We start from the raw sequence: 20929 nt of genomic DNA, 5'->3' as shown, positions 1-20929 counted from the left end.
ATTTGAATAGATAAATCATACTAACTAGCCCACCCCTTTCCTGAATAGACTTCCCAGGATTTGGTGGCTTAGTTTGAAAAAATCTTTTTGAAAAAGTATTTTCTTTGCTACTTTGATATTTCCAGCCCAAACTAATGGGACTCACTCTTTAATAAGATGCTAATTGTATAGGATTAAAAACTGCCTATGAAATATTCAATACCTGCAGAAAATACTTAGTAAATATTTCTTTGTTAATTGACTGGGTAATTGAGATTATATACCTAGCCAATTTAGTTAATATAGGATCAAAAATTCTGTCCATATCTCTGAGCCCTTATCTTCACAACTTTAGTCCTTTATTAATTGGATTTAACTTTTCCAAAGCCTGGATGCTGTGGACCAGAACTGAGTCTCCATTTCTTACTGTGCTGTGGAGTCTTGGGTCTAAATATGTATCATGAAATGTCCTGGCCTTGCATATTTTTTTCACTTCTTGATAATAGAATCTTAAATTGTTCTGATCTTGTTATCAAGGTCTGGGAGACAAGTCTCCGCATCTTTTCATTTAATCTTTATTAAGCCTGTTTTTCCTTTTTTTAAAAAAAAAAAAAAAATGAGAACCACTTTTTGAACTTTAATTTTACTATATGAGGTTTGACTGTCTACACTGGCACAATCAATTCAATCAGAAATCCAATTAAGTTTGTTCTTTGCATCATAGAAACAATTCATCTGATAATTATTGTGCATTTTTACTAAATTGATCAGCTGTTACGTTGTTGAGATGAAGTCAGAGGGTCACCACATCTTTGGCTGTGATTGAATACAGTACTCTACCTGCAATATGAGGATCAAATACAGCATACCTAATTATTTACTATTTGATACCTTTAGGATGTTAATAATTAGTTTGTTGCCCCATCTGCATCTTCCCATTTGTCCATCTTTAGAACTGGCTGGATTTCTAATACATTAATTAAAGGTTTCCAAGTGGAGTCTGGTTAAACTTATTTTTCTTCCTGAATTTATCATTCTTAGTAGTTTATATACTGCCTCTCTTGTCGGAAAAGTGTTTATTTTCTTCAATTGAGAGGAAGAAAAACACTTCATATTTTTATGCAGTATATGGTTTGTGTGTCTGCAGATCACTGATAAAATATTTTTTAACTAAGCAGTTTGTTTTTAAATTGAGTTAACATTTTGAAAAGCAATGTTATAGTGAACAGGATTTCAAATGCATTTGATGAAAGAGAAAGCTATACTGAATTAGATTGTCCATTGGTAGCCATCTGAGAAGGAACTGAGAGTTCATTTGGGGGGTCATATAAAACAATGTGGTTTCTCAGCAAACGCATTTTGTTATTAGCATAAAAATGATGCTACATATTTATATTGTGCTGGACATTTCCTTCCAGGGAACATTGAAAAAAGAAAAAAACTGTGGTTACTAGTATTGCTTGGGTTTAATTAGATCCGAAGTCTTAATATAGCCAAGCCAAAGTTGTTACTCTAAGACGGGTCTTTCCTCCATGACTGTAGCAACACATGAACACTGGAGACCTTGGGCAGGTTCCCTGACTCTTCTCCCTCAGTGTTCTCATCTGTAAAATGGTGACATTGATGATGATGGTAGCTAACACAGATCTGCTTACTTATGTGCCTGATCCTCCTGTTGCCAGCGCTTTATATATATGGGTTTATTTCTTCCTTGCGGTAACATTGTGAAGATTAAATGAGTGCACCTGGAAAACATGCCTAAAGTTAACAAAACATTATAGTGGATTGTATTATGCATTTCTACAGAAAACTGTGGGTTCCCGAATTTACATACTCTGTCTCTGTGTGTTCCAACTACTCCTGTTTATGGCTTATAGTTCCCTTCTTTTGGAGAAGTATAGTTGTGGTGTTTGGTTTACAATGGAAGAAAGACTGAGGGGAAAAATCTGTGGTTGAGGTCTTCTCTTGTTGGAGAATACAGGCAGATATTGGAATGAAGGCCTGAGTTTCCACTGCTACCTTTTTCATATTAAACTACCGATGATTCTTTTTCTAGGGAACTTAAGCCTCTAGTTTGGCATTCTTTTTGCAGATATTTTCACAACTCTTGAAGCCTGTGTTTCTTGGGTGACAACTAGCCCTGAAACACATCTGTTTGGTTTGGGAGCTCCTCCCTTCAGTCTTCTCTGCCTCACATGGTACTGCTGGTCTGAATCCCTCATCAGAGAGAAGCCCTCGACTTAATCAGACTTGGCTCCACCCAGAGGGGTTGAAAACCCAGGTGGTGTGCAGGGGCATATCTATTCTAACCCTATTCTATTCCTCTTGTACTTTTAGTTTTCTGACAGTTTTCTAAGAAGCCTCTTAGTGGCCTCTTTTTGTCCTGAGCATTTAAATAGCGTGTGGCTACAGATCTGGATATATTTTTTCTTCTTAGAAAAAAAGTCAGAATTCTTACCAGATAAGAATTCTGGACCCTGTGATTTACACCAATTTTAATTACATCCTTCTGCAATAGAAACCACTTTCCCTCCAAATTTAGTGGCCTGTTATGATACTATTTGCTATTGAAGAGATGCCAGTTTTTAAATGACCAGGACAGTGCAAGACAAGCACTGAATTGTGAAATAACTTTAGCTAAATGCTGAAGGGTTTGCAGCTACCAGTAGAAGAGGGTACATTGATGGAAAGAGTGAATAGTTTCTTTTGGAATGAGCACTTCGGGAGAAAATGCAGACTTTCTGGAAAGCTCTGTCTTGTACATGTCAACAAGAGGAATGCTTTGAAATATCTTCAGACTCTTCAAAGCAAGTAGCTATCTCATCCACCCAGACCAAGAAAAATCCAGAATCCTATGTCTAAGTAAATACTTACCTCATCAGCCGTTAACTGAAGGCTTTAACAAAAGAAATCGTATTTTTGAATAATTATTCTTTCATGTTGTTGGGGGAAAATTTTCATAAGATTTTAGTGGATAGCACAGTAATTTTTGGACAGAAGGAAAGAAAAAATAGCATTCTTGGTGACTAGAAATTAAACTTCATATAGTTATTTGAAGGTGAAACTCGGCATAGCAAACTTAAAATTCTTCAAACCAGCTAATAAAAGCAAGTCTAGATGTTTCCTATTAACCTTGGAATGTGCTTGGAAAAAGCCCTGCTACTCCAGATGTCTAGTATTAGAAAGCATATCAACAGCTTTTACTCTCAATTGTGAATAATACCATTCTAAAATTCACAAGTGCAGTTTGGTGTGCTGGGGCATAATATAGAATTAGTATTCAAGTTTTTTCTTTCTTTTTAAATTCTTAATATATCTTAAAAGTAGGAGAAACATCACAAGATGTCATATTCCTAATTTCTTAGTTACAAATTAAAACCAATTTATATAATGGAATAAGGTGGTCCAGACTTAGAACTCAGATGTGTTAAGTAAATATTTATTCTGGTTCCACTCCAGGGAGGTAAACGACTTTATTAACATATTTCTTGAATTAACATATTTCTTGAGGTCACGGGGCAAAGAAAAGCTTATGCTGTGCTTAAATGCCTGAGCGGCCTTTTTGCTGCAAGCTGACAAAGGCTGATTTTTTTTTTTTTTTCTTCACTAAAGAGAGCAACTATCTTGTATTGTGGCCTTTGTTTTATTATTGTTCACTCACAACTGCATAATCTCAAACCAAGTTTTAAAAAGGCTGCTTTATTTTTTTCCCATTGTTTGGAAAGGCTCTTAGATATTACTTATAAGATTTGTATCCAAGCTTTATTCTTGTACTTTTTCTCCTGGTTTACTTTGGGCTGTTACCAGCCATTTGTACTTTGTTTTCTCTTCATTGCTGAAAAGAAAAATTGCCCATTAAAAGTCAAGATTTGAAGTGCTGAACTTAATTCCTTGAGTCCAGTCCACAGTTTGGCTCCGATTACTGTACCAGGCTGACCTCCAGTCCAAGGGAGGGTGTCTTGGCAGAAATCTGAGAATTCCTCGATCAGTGACTCCCTTTTTTGGATTTATGGAGTCTTTAGGTGGATTGCTTTGTGCTAAATGTGCTCTTATTGGAAAGGAATGGGGCTGGAATGAGAGGAACATGAGGTTGCACAACATAAATGTTTGCAGCTGACCTCCGTGTTCACTATGCTTGAATTAGCTGGCCGTTGCTGCACCTGGCCTTGAACCATGTACCATCAAAGCCCAGAAAACTCACGTAATGAATGGTTTTAAGTAGTGGTGAAAAAGAAAAGTCGAGTAATTCTGTTAACCTTTTGTGGCTGGCTCCTGACTTGATTTTTTGCCCCCCCTTGAAAGTCTTTGCTATTATTCTTAGAAATAAAATTTTAAAAGACTCAGCAGCCAAACAAGCAGAATATTACATTGTGGAACAGAGTGACTGTGAAATCTCTTTGTGCTGACGATTAATTTCACATGTAAACACTTTCATTTTGTTGCCAGCAAGGAGATTTCCTTTCTCTGCCTAGTTAAAGTCTAGAAATAAAATTCCACAGCTGTCAGGTTCCCACATATTCATCAGTGGCCTCTCAAGATGGCTTCACAATGAGCAGAGTGAATTTAGAGGATTCCACTGTTAAAGTCTGCAAAGCTTGTTTCAGACACCCCGACTCACAAAATCAAGAATTGTAAATCTTTTGCCTTCCTGACATGTAATGTTGGACAGTAACATCATCTGTGGCATAATATTAATAAAACATGAACATTTTCTGTGCCCGTAGTGGGAATATGAACCCGAAGCGAAGCTAATGCCAATGGGTTTAACCAATTAGTGAGCCATCATTGTCTTCCTTATTGAAGCACAGCTGCCTCCCCCAACCTCTATTTGTACATGTTAAGGACTTACTGGGCAATGAAACTCAAGGAGTGTCAGCAGGTGCCACAAAGGCCTTCCTTTCCTTTCTAGCAAGAGGGCATTTATGACTATAGAGTGCAGTAGTTGGGTGTTCATAATGCATACTCTGTAATTACCCATTGTTACCACAGCCAGCTCCAGTGTATGTGTGTGTGTGTGTGTGTGTGTGTGTGTGTGTGTATGTGTGTGTTTAAATTAGGTCAGTGCATGTTTCATTTAGCTCCCAAGCCAGAATACTTGCCAACCTAAGCCCCAACACTTTTATTCTGCTTTCTAGAATGTGCAGAGGTTAGTACATCATCTGAATGGCCCAGTGTTCTGCAGGCTCATCTTTTTGTCTTCCAGTGGCAACGTGTTTTCCCCACTGTGTGCTGCTTCTCCAAGCAGCATTCACAAGGTTAGGCAGATCTCTAAGACTACGTCTCTAGAGAGACAGCACAGTGCATCATCTTTTGGCATCATCTAATCTTTGATGTAATGTTCAGAGAAAATGATCCTTGTAACTCATTTATGGTTTCAGTTTACATTTGGCCCTCTCATATGACCAGTAACACCTGGGAACACAGTGGCTTTTGAGGGAGATTCTTTATAGCACCACTTCAAAGGGTTTTTGCAGAAAGGAAGTGTATATATATGCACATGAATTCTTGAATTACAGTACTAGATTTCACAACCTCCTGGCTAGCTAGGCAGAATAAAACATGTACACATACAGACACATACTATTTAAGTGGCAGAAAGATTATGAAATATACTCCTTTGCTGCAGAAAGAATTGATTATGCAGGTTAGACCTCTGCTGCCCTAGTCGGCTTTCCTAATTGCAGGAGACAGATACCCATACCCATCCTGTTAAGTTATAAAGGACCCGTGTGTGCATTCTTTAAGCCTACAGGACTCCATCAGGGATAAAGAATAATATTACAGTTATGGTCATTAACAACCAAACCATGCAACATATCTTCGTGGCAGATTTCTGAAAATGTTAACTAATGAAGTAAGCAGCATTTATGTGTGTGGTGTATTTAGCCTCTGCAAAAAGATATAACCCTGCCTTTAAGTATCATTCTCATAGAACAGTGAAAGAAATATTGATAAAGACAGTAAATGAACAGAGGAAAATACAAATTTAGAAACAGGTAATAAGTAGATATGATTCAAATTTTACCTGCAATGTAGTAGAAGTGATAGGAAACATGTCAGAGAACTTTCAGATTGATTCTGTATTTGGACCATGCCATTGAAAAATAAATAGCAAATTTTGAAATGAAAAGCTTAAAAGGTGCTTGAAAAATAATTTAAGCAATAATCTAGTTTGCATATTTTTTAGGACCTTGGAGAACTGGTCTCTGAATTTTCCCACATTTCATTTTTCTAATTTGGAGCACTAGTTGTCAGCTATTAATAATAGTTTATACTAAGCAATAGTTACTGGTGAGCTAATTACTTTATAGACTTTAAAAAATGCAGTTATTTTTCATGATGTACTGTCCAAAGAGTAAAACAAGACTCAAAAGAAAGAAAGAAGGAAGGGAGGAAGGAAGGAAAGGAGGGACAAAACCCTGAATATTTTATTTCCAATTTTTATGCTGTGATATAGAATATTGAAACTTACCCAACTATCAATACATTTAAGAGAATCAGTAAGAAATAGCACATTTTCACTATAAGTAATATTTAAATATATAGTGGGTTTAAGTATATTAATTATACTCAAAACCATAAGATTGGTTTTGCCTAAGAATTGATCAAGAATATCTAAATACAAGTTTTGATTAGTGTATTTTAAACCAGTGTGGTTCTTTACGACGTTCTGTTGTTTTTCAACCTAATTGTCAGTGAGATAAATATAGCATTATAGAAAAAGATGGATTAACCAATATATTCAGTGACAAGTATAAACACTCAAACTTCCCCAGAATTCAAACAAAACCATTGCATATTCTCCAAATTAAAAGTAACAAAATTTTCCTTCCCCCTACTTTTTTTTTTTTTAAAACTAGCATTTTTGTTATCTCAATTGTTGAAGGTACGATTTGCTTTTCTGATTTTCTAATAGATTTCTGGAAGAATAGTATTCTAGAGGGTTTTGAGGATTTTATTTGGGCAAAAACAAACAGTTGTTTATTGTATACATGGAAAAAACAGTTTTAAAAGAAGACATACTTTTTGTGAAGATTAATGCAAACTTTGGTTTAATAAAACAACAGTTTTGAGGTATTCCCATACCCAGAACGCTTAAATTTTCGAGATGCAAACCACCGAAACAACAATAGAGAATTCAGTGAAATGTCAAAAAGGAAGTTAATTTAATTGGCCTTCATGAAAAACACAAACTTGAATTCAGACAATGAATGAATGGAATGCAGTATCAGCCACGTGTCCATGTTTGGAGTGTCAGTTGATGAGCACCAAGAAGAATGGGCAGCTTTACAGTTCAGCAAGCACAGATGGACTCTAGATAGATAGATCAGCTTACCAGTTTTCTGATCCTCAAATTATCAGCACTGAAAAGCTTCAGTCATAGGGTCATTGTCAGTTCCTAATATTCTGAACTAGTTAGTTAGTTAGAAAACTGAGGGCACAGAAACTCATGGGTTTATGTGGGTCTTGTTACTGCTGTGGCCCCTGGGAGCTGCAGGGAGACCTCCTGGCCACAGGACCATTTGCCTGCATGGAGCTCATTCTGCACTTATCCCTCACCCTTCTGTCTTCCTTGGCTGATTCTGACAGACAGCCATCAAATGCCCTCCCAGATGTGCTCACTGCCACCCCCATTTCCTTTGTTGACAGCACTACTGGATATTATGCTAAATGTTGGTTTTGTTTGTTGTTTAGTCTGTTGATGTTCCAGCAGCTATTACATTTGACATAGCCTATATATTTCTTTTTTGTTGTTGCCCTTAAACAGCACACTGTGTTTAGTTTGCGAGGGCTGCCATAACAAAGTGCCACAGACTGGGCAGCTTTTAAACAACAGAAATTTATTTTCTAACAATCTGGAGGCTCGAAGTCTGAGATCAAGATGTTGGCAGGGTTGGTTTCTTCTGAGGCCTCCCTTCTCGGCTTGTAGATGGCTGTCTTCTCCCTGTGTCTTCATATGGCCTTTCCTCTGTGTGTCTGTGTCCTAATCTCTTCTTAGAAGGACATGGGTCACTTCAGATTAGGGCCCACCCTGATGTCCTTATTTTAACTTAATTGCCTCTATAAAGATCCTGTTTCCAAATACAATCGCATTCTAAGGTATGGGTGGTTAGGACTTCCCCATATGAATTTTGAGGTGATACAAGTCAGCCCATAACACATTTTTGAAAGTAAATTTTTGTGGATTGATCACCCCTGCTCTACCTGCCCCACCCCTAGACTTGAGCATCTAGAAGGCAGAAACTGTTTCCCTTGCAATCCCCAGAAACTAACAGTGTCCAGCACTTTGCAGCTATTTCATGAACTCTTGCTGCATGAATGCACAAAGGTTGGTAAGAAACTTGAAGTTGAAAAGTGGCACTATTTCTGACTGCCAGAAGTAGCACCTGGAGAGTAGACTAGAACATGTTCCGATGAGAAGAGGCAGAGAAAATACAGTACATTTAAACTGAGACAGCTTTTGACAGAAAGGCAAATGATTGTTGCTTGGGACCATCCATTCTCCACATCCAGCATTGGCAATGGAATGGAAGTTGAGGCCCTTGCGGAATACCAAAGGTCAGGTCTGAATCATTTGAGAGCAAAGGTAATTAATGATTGTCAATAGATCTTTTCTCTTAAGCTCTTCACTTTAGAGTCTCAAAATACTGCAGGTATAAGAAAGAACAGTGCTGTAATGCAGATAGAGCGTATTTGTTTCCAGTAATTTACCATGGTTTCTTAAAACTAGCTGTGCTTAAAAAAATGAAAAGTTTACATATCTCCTTTAGATACTATGTCTAGGGATATGCTGAGTTCTTAAGATACCAGCCAAGCAGGTTTTAAGAATGTAACTGAGACTCCTCTGTCACTGCCATTTTTGGCTTAAGGTTCTGACTTTGAAGGAGATTGGAAGACTACCACAAGGCCAAAGCAACGTTCATTTTTCTAAAAGTATACAATGATTGATTATGATTCAAATACTAAAAAATGCCTAATGTGCTAAAAATGCCTAATCTAAAAAAAAAATGCCTTAGTCAATGTAACAAATATGAAGTGAGGGAGAAAGTTTCCTTAGTCATATGTGTTTTGCTGTCAGATATTCATGTTCCCAAGTTCTTTCTTTGGCAAAAGTCATTGGCTTTTTTTTTTTTTTTTAGCAAATGGAGAGTTCTTAGAACAACAGATTGTTAGAATAGGTGTAATAATTTCTGAAAGGCAAGCTATTTCCCCCTACAAATTAGACTTGAGTGGTTTTAGTATTGAGGCTTAGAAGTTAAATGTTAAAGCAGTGTCATTTCGTTAAAATGGACTATCCCAGAAAAGCACAAGAACACAAGAATGACAATATTTACCTGACCTTGCTTTTCACTGCTTCCTATGCCTACAAAGTTTTTACTTATACTTTTCTCAACGCTTTTGGTCTCCAACAGAACTTAATTTCTCACTAATATTTTAAGACTGTACTTGAAATATGATTTTTAAAGGGGTAATATAGAAATGTAATCACTTTATATCCATTTATATGAAGTGAATTTAACAGCAGATTCAAATTTGGGGTCCCCTAAAGTTGAGCCCAAACTGGGCTTTTGTGTGCTGTGACTTTGTTATAAGTCTGAAAAAAGCTGTATATTTGAGATTATTTTGTTTTCTTCACCCATTCCTGGATAAAGGAAATGTCAGAAGTGGCTTCTTGTCCCAAACAAGGCAGATGGTGGATTCCTTTCTGAAGGAGCTGGGCACAGGAGAGGAAATATGTGGAAAAGTAAGGTGGTTGGGGTGGGGGGAACCACATGGCTCAGAAAACAGACCCAGTCCAAAAAGAAAATAGTTCTAGCTCTTGCAGAATGAGCTCTCTTTAAGACCCAAACGTGGGTGGCGGCTGTGGACTGGTATAATTTTGAGGGAGTGGTGGTAGGCGATTTGCATTCTGGGATAATGCGAGGGCAGCAGGATAGTGGAAGGAACTGAAGTTTTGAATCTGGAAACCCAGTGTGAGTTTCAGTCCTACCCTACACTACCTGTGTGACTTGGGGCAAGTTGACCTTTTTGAGTTTCAATTTCTTCATTTGTTTAATAGTAAGACCAGTATTATTGGCGTATCAGGACAAATTAAGTAATGTATGCAAAATTGCTTTGTAAGCTAGGATGTGCTATAAATGTCACTGGTGTAAAGCAAAGATAGTTACTGTTCAGTTATTCTGATGAGTGAACACACTTAGCCATCCACATTTCCAACCCTAGATCCCCTGACAAAATGGGTTGATCAGGGTATACCAAGCATTACAGTCAACTCAATGATTAGGTTACCTCAATTAGGGCTTCCAAAACCAAAATCTAAACACACATCTAAGTCTGTTAATCTGTTAATGAGATGTGACTCTTAATTGTTGTTTATTAAATGTGAGGCTTATTTATTGCAGAATTTGGAGAATCAGATCTGGAGGGAATCTTACCTAATTTCACTCTGCTTTCAATCAGGACTATATTAAATGTGAATTAGCCCTGACAGATGGTTGTTGGATTCTGTTTCTAAATTTTTTAAAGAAGATTTCACAGTTTTTCTCTAATTTCTTTTAGTAATTTGACAATTCTTATGCTGAGTTCTTCCTTAGAGCTGACCCAAATCTTAGTTGTAATTTTAAGGCCTTTCCCCTCTCCTGTCATTACTGAAGATGGAGAACAGCTGGTCGGCAACCTTATGCTATTCATCCTTTGTATATTTAAAGAAGAGTTACTCAGTTCCACTCCCTCGCTCCACCCCCTCCCACCACCGAATTCATCAGCTAGTATTCTTTGAATCATTCATGGTGATGACACCTATCTCCCGCCCCTCCCTCAGACACTTGGCTGTTTCAGGCAGCTGGGCAGAATGTGTTGTCACTGGCCACATAGACTTGGAGAGAATCTGAGCTGCTGCTTTCTTTCCTCCTTTACTGTGTTCATAATCTTTGGCTTTCTTATAAATGATCAGAATAACACTTAGCAGTGTTTGATGGAGTTTTGCAAGGATACTTATGAAAGTTAGACCTCCCCAATGACTTAGTGTACTCAGCCAGGCATACCATTAAGCTGCTACCTTGCCTGCTAAAAATAACATTGATTGGTATCTCTGCTTTATTGGACTTAATCTTGGAAGACATCGAGCTGAAACTCTCCTGAGTGCAGCGTGTGTTCAGAAGCACACTAACAGTTTGAAAGAGTTAGTTAATGGTTTCCCCAGTGCTCTAAGTTGCAGTTGGGAATAAGTAACCATTGAGGAGAATTGAGCTCATTAAGCTTATCTCATGTAGTTTCAGAGTGGATCCTGTTTTTAATCTGAATGTGTATGCTTTTGTGTCTCTATAGGTTTATTACCCAGAACTCTTTGTCTGGGTCAGTCAAGAACCATTTCCAAACAAGGACATGGAGGGACGGCTTCCTAAGGTAAGATCCCTAGATGCCATTTTGTTAACACTATTTTCAATATAGAAACAATTGTTTTAAAATATCAGAGCTTTTTTATTTTAATACCCATTATAGGCTGCTATAACAATCCATCAATCTGATACTATGATGACCTTGGAAATAATGTACTTTTAAAAAATATCCTAAAGTCCTGTGACTTAAAGTTCACATTATCTTCCTTCATAAATAAAAAATTTTCATTTAAAACATGGAATCAGTTTATCAAAGTACAATTTACAGGTTTTTAATCTGTTCCATTTCTGGTTAGACAAACTCAAATACAATGATCAAACTAAAAGATTTCTTAAAAGTATAAGATGATGACATAATTGTCTGCTCATAAAGTCTGAAGCTCTGATAAGATTATCCATAAAGCAAATGGGAGGAACAAAAAACTGTTACATTTCTTCTAATTTTTAAGCCTAAAAATCATTTCTTATTAACATGGTTTCATTGTTCTGACATCTTAGGTGTGGCAGTTCTCTGCCTCAAGAAAATTTGTAAAATTTATATTTTAGATTTTAGCATAATTTCTGAAACAAACAATAACAACTACTTACCAGTTTTTACTGTAGATACTGGACTTTGCCTCTTAGGGTAAATACTTATTTGACTTCAAGCAGGAAGAGTGTACTTTTTAACCAATGACTTGCTGATTTTGCAGTTAATAAAAACAGAATCCACTGAAAATAGAATTTCTATTTGAAAGTTTCATAAGTGTAATTTACTAATGTTGAGGCCTCCCCCAGCTGTTACTGGTATTTCAATGTTTAAGAAATTATTTTATTTACACTAAATAGTCTCAACAATTCCCTATCTTATACTGGCAGGCAGAAACTGAAGAGGTTGTATCAACTGGCAGTTTGCACTGAAAGAAAACAATCTTAAATCGCTTTTAATCTTGCAGAGCATTTTTGAAGGTCAAGGTTGAAATCACTGGCAGGAAAGTAGGTGAACAAAATGGTTTGGCCCTGCCTGAACTAGACTTGCACTGATTTGTAGAGCTGGAGTGGAAGAGAGCTAAAATAGTAGCGCTTTCCTTAAAAGACACCCACACCTCACCAGCAGCACACCAGCGGCAGCAGCAGTATAACCGTAGACATTCATCACTGTGCCAGATCAGGGCATAATTCTCTTAAGGCAGCTGAGGGCAAGATGTGAAAACAAAGCAAAGTATAGCCTTCGCATTAGTTCTTGCCTCATTCAGGCATCCAAAGGTCCTCTCTCTTTGATACTGGTGACATAAACCAGAGGGGCAAGACTAGGCACAGATCCTTGATGAGTTCAGTGGTGCCTCACCATACTCTTAGAAAGCCAGCCCTGCTGTGCTAGGTCTTGTCCCACACAAAGACATGCTCCCAGGGGTGGCACGGTGGATCATGGTATTCAGTTCTTTTGCTATTTTAAGTTCTTTCTTCTCTAACTATGTGAATAATATTTTAAGCATAGTGTATTTGTTCTTTTTCCAGAAGTTCCCTTCTGGAAAAGCATATCTTTGTATAATTGTAGGAAAAATAATCTTGACTTACTTGGTCCAAAGCACATTATTAACTGGGTATTAATTTCCTAGTAGTCATCTGTCGGGAGGGCTGATCCACCCTGAGGCACATTAACGGGCATGACTTTCAGGATGGCGGGGCTGTGGGAGCCACTGGACACATCTGCCCCACATCTGCCCCCCAACTCCTAGCCTCTTGAATTACTCAAGTCCCTCAGCTCTGTTGGCACAAATGTGTGCTGCATGATAGAAGAACCGTTTTTCCCATGGATGACTTTTTTTGGCTTGAATTCTTAGAAGGCCTGACTTCTGGATCTGGAGAAAGAAGACTTCTTTGTGTCCCATATTCAAAATGCTTCCTCCACTTGTTGCAGAAGCCTAAAATTCCTTTAGTGGGGGCAGAAAGCCTATTATTAAAAAAAAAAAAAAAATAGCGGCAGGGTGTGTGGATTGAAATCAGTCAGGGGAAGAGGATTGAAATCTAGTAAATCCAGGACTCCATAGGGAGGATGCACAGAACTCTGTCTCCTCAGGAGCACCTCTCTCCACGGGCATGTTGGGCTCCGGGCCCTCGGGGTGCTTCAGTAGCACACCTCCCTGTGGGCCCTACTGCCAGTGCCTCATGAGGTCCAGTCTGTATGCCTGTCTTCCACACAGCAAGTTAATGAAGGGTGAGATGGGCAGGGACTGTTTCTGTTTCAATCTCACTTACAAGTTTAAAATCGAATAGAGTACTCCAGCCATAGTAGGCCCTCAGAAAATGAATAATAAACGAAGAAATGTATATTATCTGGGACCTTGAAACAGAAAAAATGGTAAATTCAAATCTGAAATAATCTTCACTTTCTTTTAGGAAAAAATGGTAAAAATGGTAAATTCAAATCTGAAATGATCTTCACTTTCTTTTTTTCTGGAAGTGCCTCTTCGCAAATCCCTAGCTCTTCCTTTTGTTTTGTTGTGTATGTTTCATGGAGGTAGAAGATTAGTACTGAGACTGAGATTTAAATAGAGAGATACACTAATGTTCTGTATATTCACTTTTGAACAGAGTAAGTCTGAACTGGAGCAGTTTTAAGGCAAGCTGTGTAAAGAGTATAATTGTTAACATTTATCAACTTTTGGTTTTCCTTCCTTTCTTGCCTGTGACAATTAACAGCCATTGAACTCTTCATTTGTCCAAAACCTAAGTTTGTCTTATCCTGAACCATGGTAACTGGTTGACTGTGGGGTGAGGTGGGGTCGGGCTGGCAGCATTACTTTAAGACACTGGGATTATGGATTATAGTGGATTTCCTTTTTTTTAATTTTGAGATTGTGTACCAAGATTCCAAGATTGAAATTATTTTCACAACTGCAAGTAACTACCCAATATTATGCTTTTGGAAATTGAATCTAGACCCTTAAGGGTGTGTGAGTGGTGAATTATATTTTTATTTAATTTTCTGGTTTGGTCCCATTGGTATTTAATGATACTAAAACAACCTCTAAAATTACAACCTAAGATTGGAGTATTAAAGTACATCATGGTTATATATGTCCAAAAAATGTTCTATGCTCTCAAAGTCTGAGACTTTTAAGTAAAAAATTGAGGCATACCAGATGTTTAATAAGGAAAATCTGCACAGTAAGTAAGACTTTTTAAAGTTGAATAATCTGTTGCATTTAGTTCACCCCTGGGTTGCTGAAAATATTTATTCAATTTCAAGTTGTTTGGAAGTTACTGGTTTCTGAATTCTTAAAAAAGAAATTCAGATGTGTTAATTTATAGGCCACATAGTAAGATTATCACTTTAATCCAAGTACTTTACATCTAGTCAAATTGGCTTATTAAAACTATCTTGTTGGCTCATGCTTCTAATCTCAGCACTTTGGGAGGCCGAGGCGGGCGGATCACGAGGTCAGGAGATCGAGACCACGGTGAAACCCCGTCTCTACTAAAAATACAAAAAATTAGCCGGGCGTGGTGGCGGGTGCCTGTAGTCCCAGCTAGTCAGAGAGGCTGAGGCAGGAGAATGGCGTGAACCCGGGAGGCGGAGCTTGCAGTGAGCCGAGATTGCGCCACTGCATTCCAGCCTGGGCAACAGAGGAAGACTCCGTCTCAAAAAAAAAAAAAAAAAAAACTATCTTGTTAGAACATGTGACTTGAGCAAAAAAAAAAAACAAAACCCACATGTTTTAAAACCACAACGGATAATTTTTTCCAAGAAAATGTCAGTAATTAAAACTACAGAGTTCAGCTAAAAGAGAGACCATCGTCAAATCTTCACTGTGTTCATACCTGTACAGGGCATAAAATCTATCTGTTGTAAATTAATACCTTTATTGTGCATCATGTGGGCAGGTGGGCTTCACTGTGCTGTGCTTCTGCTGTCTGGTTGTGATGGAGCGCTCCTCTCCACTGTTGGCGCTACAGCAGTGTGTCCGGGAAGCCACGTGGCGGCGGATCAGTAGTCACACTGAGATTGAGTTATTCTAGTCAGAAACACAAAAACTTTACTCATCAGAATTGTGAGAAACTTTACTCATCAGAATTGTGAGGAGAGACTTAGAATAGCCGCAGTCAGTCTAGGTGAGCTGAATCTCACTCTGTTCTGGCCTTGGTTTCCCCACTAGCCCCCACTTTCCTACAACCGCTGTCTGGGCACCCTCACATTATTTCTCTCCCCGACACTTCCTATCTTTGGTAGCCACTTCTGGCATGCGCCGATTGCCAATAGAATAAGCCATACATAGATAAGATAAGATTTATGCAAGTTGAGATACGTTTTTAAATATTTTTATTACGTATTAGAAAATTGATTGTTACTCTTCTTCATCACACCCACTGGACTCTTTTTTTTTTTTTTTTAATTATCAACTGACACTCCTGTGAGTATCTATCACCCAGTCTAAGGTTGGGCCCTATCTGATACTAGAAACTGTCCCAAGAAACCTGACACTGGGGAATGCTGCCTCACACATGGCTGGCACCACTGTGACAGAAGCACTTCATTCTACTGAAGCAAAGGTGGCCAGTGTTTAATTACTTTATTTCCTCACAGACCTAATATTTACATTCAGGTGAACTGTGTTTAATATGTAAACTCTGTTTTGCAAAACAGCAAGAGTTCAAGGGTAAAATGTGGGCTGGGCAGGAAAAGCAAAATTTTAAAAAATGGTTTCAGAAGCATGACTAATTTTGTCTTTTATGTGTGTCTGTCTGTGTGTGGGTCTGCCTGCTTTGCAGGGAAGACTTCCTGTCCCAAAGGAAGTGAACCGCAAGAAGAACGATGAGACAAACGCTGCCTCCCTGACTCTACTGGGCAGCAGTGAACTCCGCTCCCCAAGAATCAGTTACCTCCACTTTTTTTAATCATAACACCTCCATTTGTATTACATATGGTGTATGGGTATTGATGAGGTCATGGTATCATATATGGGATTTTTTTCTGTGTAAATCATCAAGTATAAGAAGAAACTATGGGACTCTGAGCCTTGCTTTAGAGAATTTACAGTGGACAAATAGGTATCATCAAACCAGTTTTTAATCATTCTGACTCAAGTGAAAACGCTCAGAATTTCACACTGTGAATCCACGTTTACAACCCTTACAGGTGGGCCTTCAGGCCTGGTTCGCTACAACGATGTCTTCCACAACTCAAACTCCCACCGCGCTCACACAACCGGTCCACTCCTGCCTTTTCACTCACACAGCTCCCGACTGCTTCTTGCAGAGGCTGAGAGTCCCCCCCCTTTTTTTTCATTTAGATGTAACAAACCTAGTAGTTTATGTTCATCAATTGTCTGTATATCTCTATATTTTATCCATGTACTCTTTTGATGTATAGAAGTAGTTTGAAACTCATTGTTTCCTTGTGGTAAGTGACCGAGATGCTGCCACAGGACCTGAGACACTGATGAATGGTGCTATTTTGGACTTTCAACATGCTCCTTGGCGAGGTAGCTCTGATGGAGTTATTTTTTATTTCCATGTTCTAAGAAGGTGTTGGTACTCTGTTTCCCTGAATGTTGTTCTCTAGACTGGATTGACTTGTTTTCCTTGTGTCTTCAGTGTGGCTTTCTTCCTCAGTGTTGTAGGTTGAGCGAATGCTACCAGAGTGTGAGAGACGATTGTCTCGTTGGCTGGCACTCACGGACATGCAGTCACGGTAGCGGGAGCAATCACAAAACTGTAATTTACTTACCAAATCTCTTCCTTTCCGTAGCCTCGCCTGCCTGACTTAGAGAAAGAAAAGCAATAATTTTACAGGCATTTTGAGGTGTCTCTTTGGGTTCTTTCTGTTTGAAAGGATATTTGTCGTAAAAAAGAGCAAAACCTTTTTAAATAAATTCCCCCTGACAAAAACCCAAAACACTGGCATCTGAGTAGGAATAGGAAAATGACACCTTTTCCAAATATTAAAATGGAAAACAATGTCTACAAAATCATGATACTTTTTTAAAAGGCAGGGCATTCTTTTTTTGGCAATTTTGATAAGCAAGGTGTAGATTTACATTTTTGTCCTTGCTCCCAACGAAATGGATAAACAAAAATAAATTACCATCTACTCATGGAATGTTGTTGTGTTAGCCAGTCTGAAAGCCCACCTTAATTTTTATATAACTGTCTTTTAGCTCTTCTTTTGACGGGGCAGGCCGTGTTCCGAACTGTTCGCTTCTGACTGTTAAACACCGATGACGCATGCACTGCACTTCTTCGTTTTCTTCTTGCTCCCCCATTGGCCTGAGTTTCTTGTGCATTACTCCTCTCCCTCCTTCGTTAGAATAGGTATATCAGCTGTGTAAATAGAGCAAGAAAACAGTATTCTGCATCTGTGGCATTTATGTAGAGTTGCAGTTGTGTACTGCTGAAAATGCAGGCTTTTGTAACAGTGTGATCTTTACTGATGCACTCATGACAAGTACCCAATGTATTTTAGCTATTTTAGTAGTATTTGTTCAATAAATACGCAAGCTGTAAGGTAACTGTCTGATTTGGCTCATCATTGAAGAGGCCTAGTTTTCAATGCCTTCTCTGATTCTTGCTAATTCATGTGTTCCCAGAGTCCCAGAAGTCAGGCCAGCAAACCCAAGGGCAAATATCAAAAGAGAGAGAATCAGCTCTGCCTTTCATGCGTTTTCCCCTTTGAGGATTTTATGAGATTAGGGGCTAGGCAGTGGCTCATTAAGACGGTATTTGCAGAGCTGCCTCTGGACACAAAGGAGAATTAGACCAAGATCCTTTTATTTCTACACTTTTTCTGCCTTCCAAGGCATTCCCATACACTTCAAAACTTACTTACTTACTTACTCTTTCTCTCTCCTTGCCATTAGGACCCACTCTGTGGTATTCTTTATCCCTGCCAAAAGAGATCTGACCTCACTTCTTCATGGAATATTTGCACTTTTCCTCAGACAAAAAGCTTAAACTTATAAGAGGATAAAAATTTGAGACAGAATTTAAAGTCATTAAGACTTAATTCACGTGCACCCAGATACCTGGAACCTACCAGATGATAAGGTGATGATGAGCAGAGCCTTCTAGAGGTCTCTTGTGACCCTGAAACCTGGCAATTCAGGGGATTCATGCACTCCCTGCACATGAGAAATGTCTTCTGGTTTCTCCTCATCCATTATGGGAGTGAAACTTTAACTTGGCTTGTACACAGGTTGCTTATTTGGCTGGTTGAGTTCAGATATTGGAGTTTCACCTCAACAGAGACTAAGGAACAGACCTCTGAGATAAAAGCCAGAGAGAGAAAAAAGAGCTAAAGGTAACAGGTAACATTGCCCCCGCAGTGGGAGCTTAGCCTCTAGAGAGTGGGCATCGGATTCTCTCTGAGAAATCTTGGGTCTTGATATGTGTGTTATGTCAGGAAGGACTTTTACATTTGGGGGTTACTGAGCTTCATTTGAAATCAATGCACATCTCAGATTTTGTTTCCTGTTTACCCTCAATTTTTAATCTTATTAAGAGAAAGGAGCCTTAGGGCAGAACCAAATTCTAACTGCTTACCAGATCATTAGAATTTCATTCTGAAGGAAAATTCTTAAAAATGACACACCACCACCATTTTGAGTATTAACCTCTTGATATAATAAGGGAAGTCCTCCTTAAATTTAATTACCTTTTTAAAAATTTTTTAATTAAAAAAAGAAAATAAACCATCATCTGAAGACTTACGTGGAGCTGGAGAATCTGTTCCCAATACAGGTTAGTCCACGGCTGTTTGCAGGATGCCTCAGTTCTACTCATGAGCCTCTCCCTAGTGCTGCTTGAGTGTGCCCATAACTTCTGGCTTCCTGAAGAGCAAGTAATTCAAGAGAAAGCTGGGAGCAAGCTAAAATGCTATGACCTATTATCAGAAGTCACCATCATCTATCATATTCTATTCATTAGAAGCAAGTCACTAAGTATAGCCCACACTCAAGGATGAAGGAAATTAGTTTCTACCTCCTAAAAGGAATACCAAAGAATTTATGGACATATTTTAAAAATAGCACATGATCTGAAGTTGAAGAGCTCAGGGTAATTATAGGTCAGGGTCTGGAAGTAAGAAGGGCTGAAACTAGCATCACAGCTACTTCTTTCTATTGAAAATTTTTTACAGTCCTTGGAAATGGCATATGAGGAGAGCATCCAGGAACTATAATACTGGAATTGCACAGCCTCCATTTATTAATCCAAGTTCAATTAGACCCAATACTAATATTTAGAGAATGTTATGAGAAGCTGTAAAAACGGGAGCTGGAATAAATGATGTTTAAAGTTCCATCCAACTCTTTGGATTGTGGAGGTTGCTGATGACAATTCCTCAGCCTCCACAAAGCTTGAAGTAATAATTGACTCTGCACTTTACACTTGAAAGATTCGTGTGAGGATCCAGCAATGTTTTGTGAAGGGTTATAAGAATTGGAGAGATAGCTGGGCTCACTTCAGAAGACCCAAACTTTGATTTGAGACTGCTTTTTTCTCTCACCAGAGGCAAACATATCACCGTGTTGCCTTTGGGAGGAGACTGCTAACAACCATTGAGCAGACATAACCTGGAGACTTGTTTTGCAATGTGTTGTATAACAATGTTGATTTAATTGCCTCAGGCGATTTCACATGAAAATCCGGGTAGAAAAGTGGGAAATATAGCAACAGCGGGATTGGAGGTGAATAGCTGCCTCCACCTGTGGATGAGGCATGTCCTCTCTTTTATCAAACTCTCATTACCTCTTTTCTTATATCCTGTCTGCTTCATTTATTTGTATCATCTGCTTGCCTCTGTTGGTATGGCAGTTAGCAACACTAATCTTCTGGTTTAGGGAGGATGGTGCTGCACTTATTTTCACCCACAAAGGGCCATGGGACCTTTTGCACTCATTTTTTGATAGCAGGAACACTTGCAGGATCATGAACACCAGAATGGAATCGGAGATTCCTCAAGGCTATTCAAAACTTCTCTGCTGCAATTCCAACTCTAGCTCTCTGGGCCCTCCTTAGAATCCTTTGATTATCCTCCTTCAGAGATTGAGATCACATGATAAACAATCTTGGATTGGGTCAGGTTAAGCTATATACAGGTATGATAAATTCATAATTTTCAAACTGAAGTATGTGTACCTAAGGCTTTTCACGGATTGCATGCTCAGGACAATTTTCAGGAAATTAATTTCCAGATCCTCTATATAACACTATACTCTTTCCTTAAATTGATCTGCTGAGAATGAGTCTTTGTTCATACTGTTTCTTTTCCCACAGAAAAAAAGATATAGGGCTACCCATCCCAAATCTTAATACATTGCTCTTAATATGACACCAAAAACCTCAGATGTAGCAAACAGAGGAAAGGTTTGATGATTAATCATAAAACCATACAGCCTTGGGCTTTTGCCTCTTATACACATGTTAAAGCTGATTATGATGTTAGATAACATAGAAATTGGGTGTTTAGACTCACAAATAGATTTTCAGAATTCAGATACGTGATAAAGTGGAGTGATGGTAATGATGACAATTTTTTTTTTTTTTTTTTTTTACAGCTTTTTCTTTTTCTC

At 38.4% G+C, this 20929-nt stretch overlaps 1 protein-coding gene and 1 long non-coding RNA gene across 4 annotated transcripts in view; one reads left to right on the top strand and one right to left on the bottom strand.

The window, feature by feature from the left end:
• The window catches only part of NREP (neuronal regeneration related protein), a 29263-nt gene extending 11394 nt beyond the window's left edge, over nucleotides 1–17869 (top strand). For all 3 annotated transcript variants that reach the window (XM_055298372.2, XM_055298373.2, XM_055298374.2), the window contains exons 3-4: nucleotides 11308–11385; nucleotides 16131–17869. In XM_055298372.2, coding sequence (XP_055154347.1) covers nucleotides 11308–11385; nucleotides 16131–16256 — 204 coding nt within the window. In that variant the 3' untranslated portion in view covers nucleotides 16257–17869. The remainder of the gene's footprint in view (nucleotides 1–11307; nucleotides 11386–16130) is intronic.
• Nucleotides 17870–18150: 281 nt separating this feature from the next.
• LOC129492910 (uncharacterized) overlaps nucleotides 18151–20929 on the bottom strand; it is a 64918-nt gene continuing 62139 nt past the window's right edge. The window contains exon 3 of the long non-coding RNA XR_008660990.2: nucleotides 18151–19186. This is a non-coding gene — a long non-coding RNA (uncharacterized lncRNA). The remainder of the gene's footprint in view (nucleotides 19187–20929) is intronic.

Source organism: Symphalangus syndactylus, chromosome 11 (assembly GCF_028878055.3).
Source record: "Symphalangus syndactylus isolate Jambi chromosome 11, NHGRI_mSymSyn1-v2.1_pri, whole genome shotgun sequence".
Classification (NCBI taxonomy): domain Eukaryota; kingdom Metazoa; phylum Chordata; class Mammalia; order Primates; family Hylobatidae; genus Symphalangus; species Symphalangus syndactylus.
This window is presented reverse-complemented; position numbering and strand designations above follow the sequence as displayed.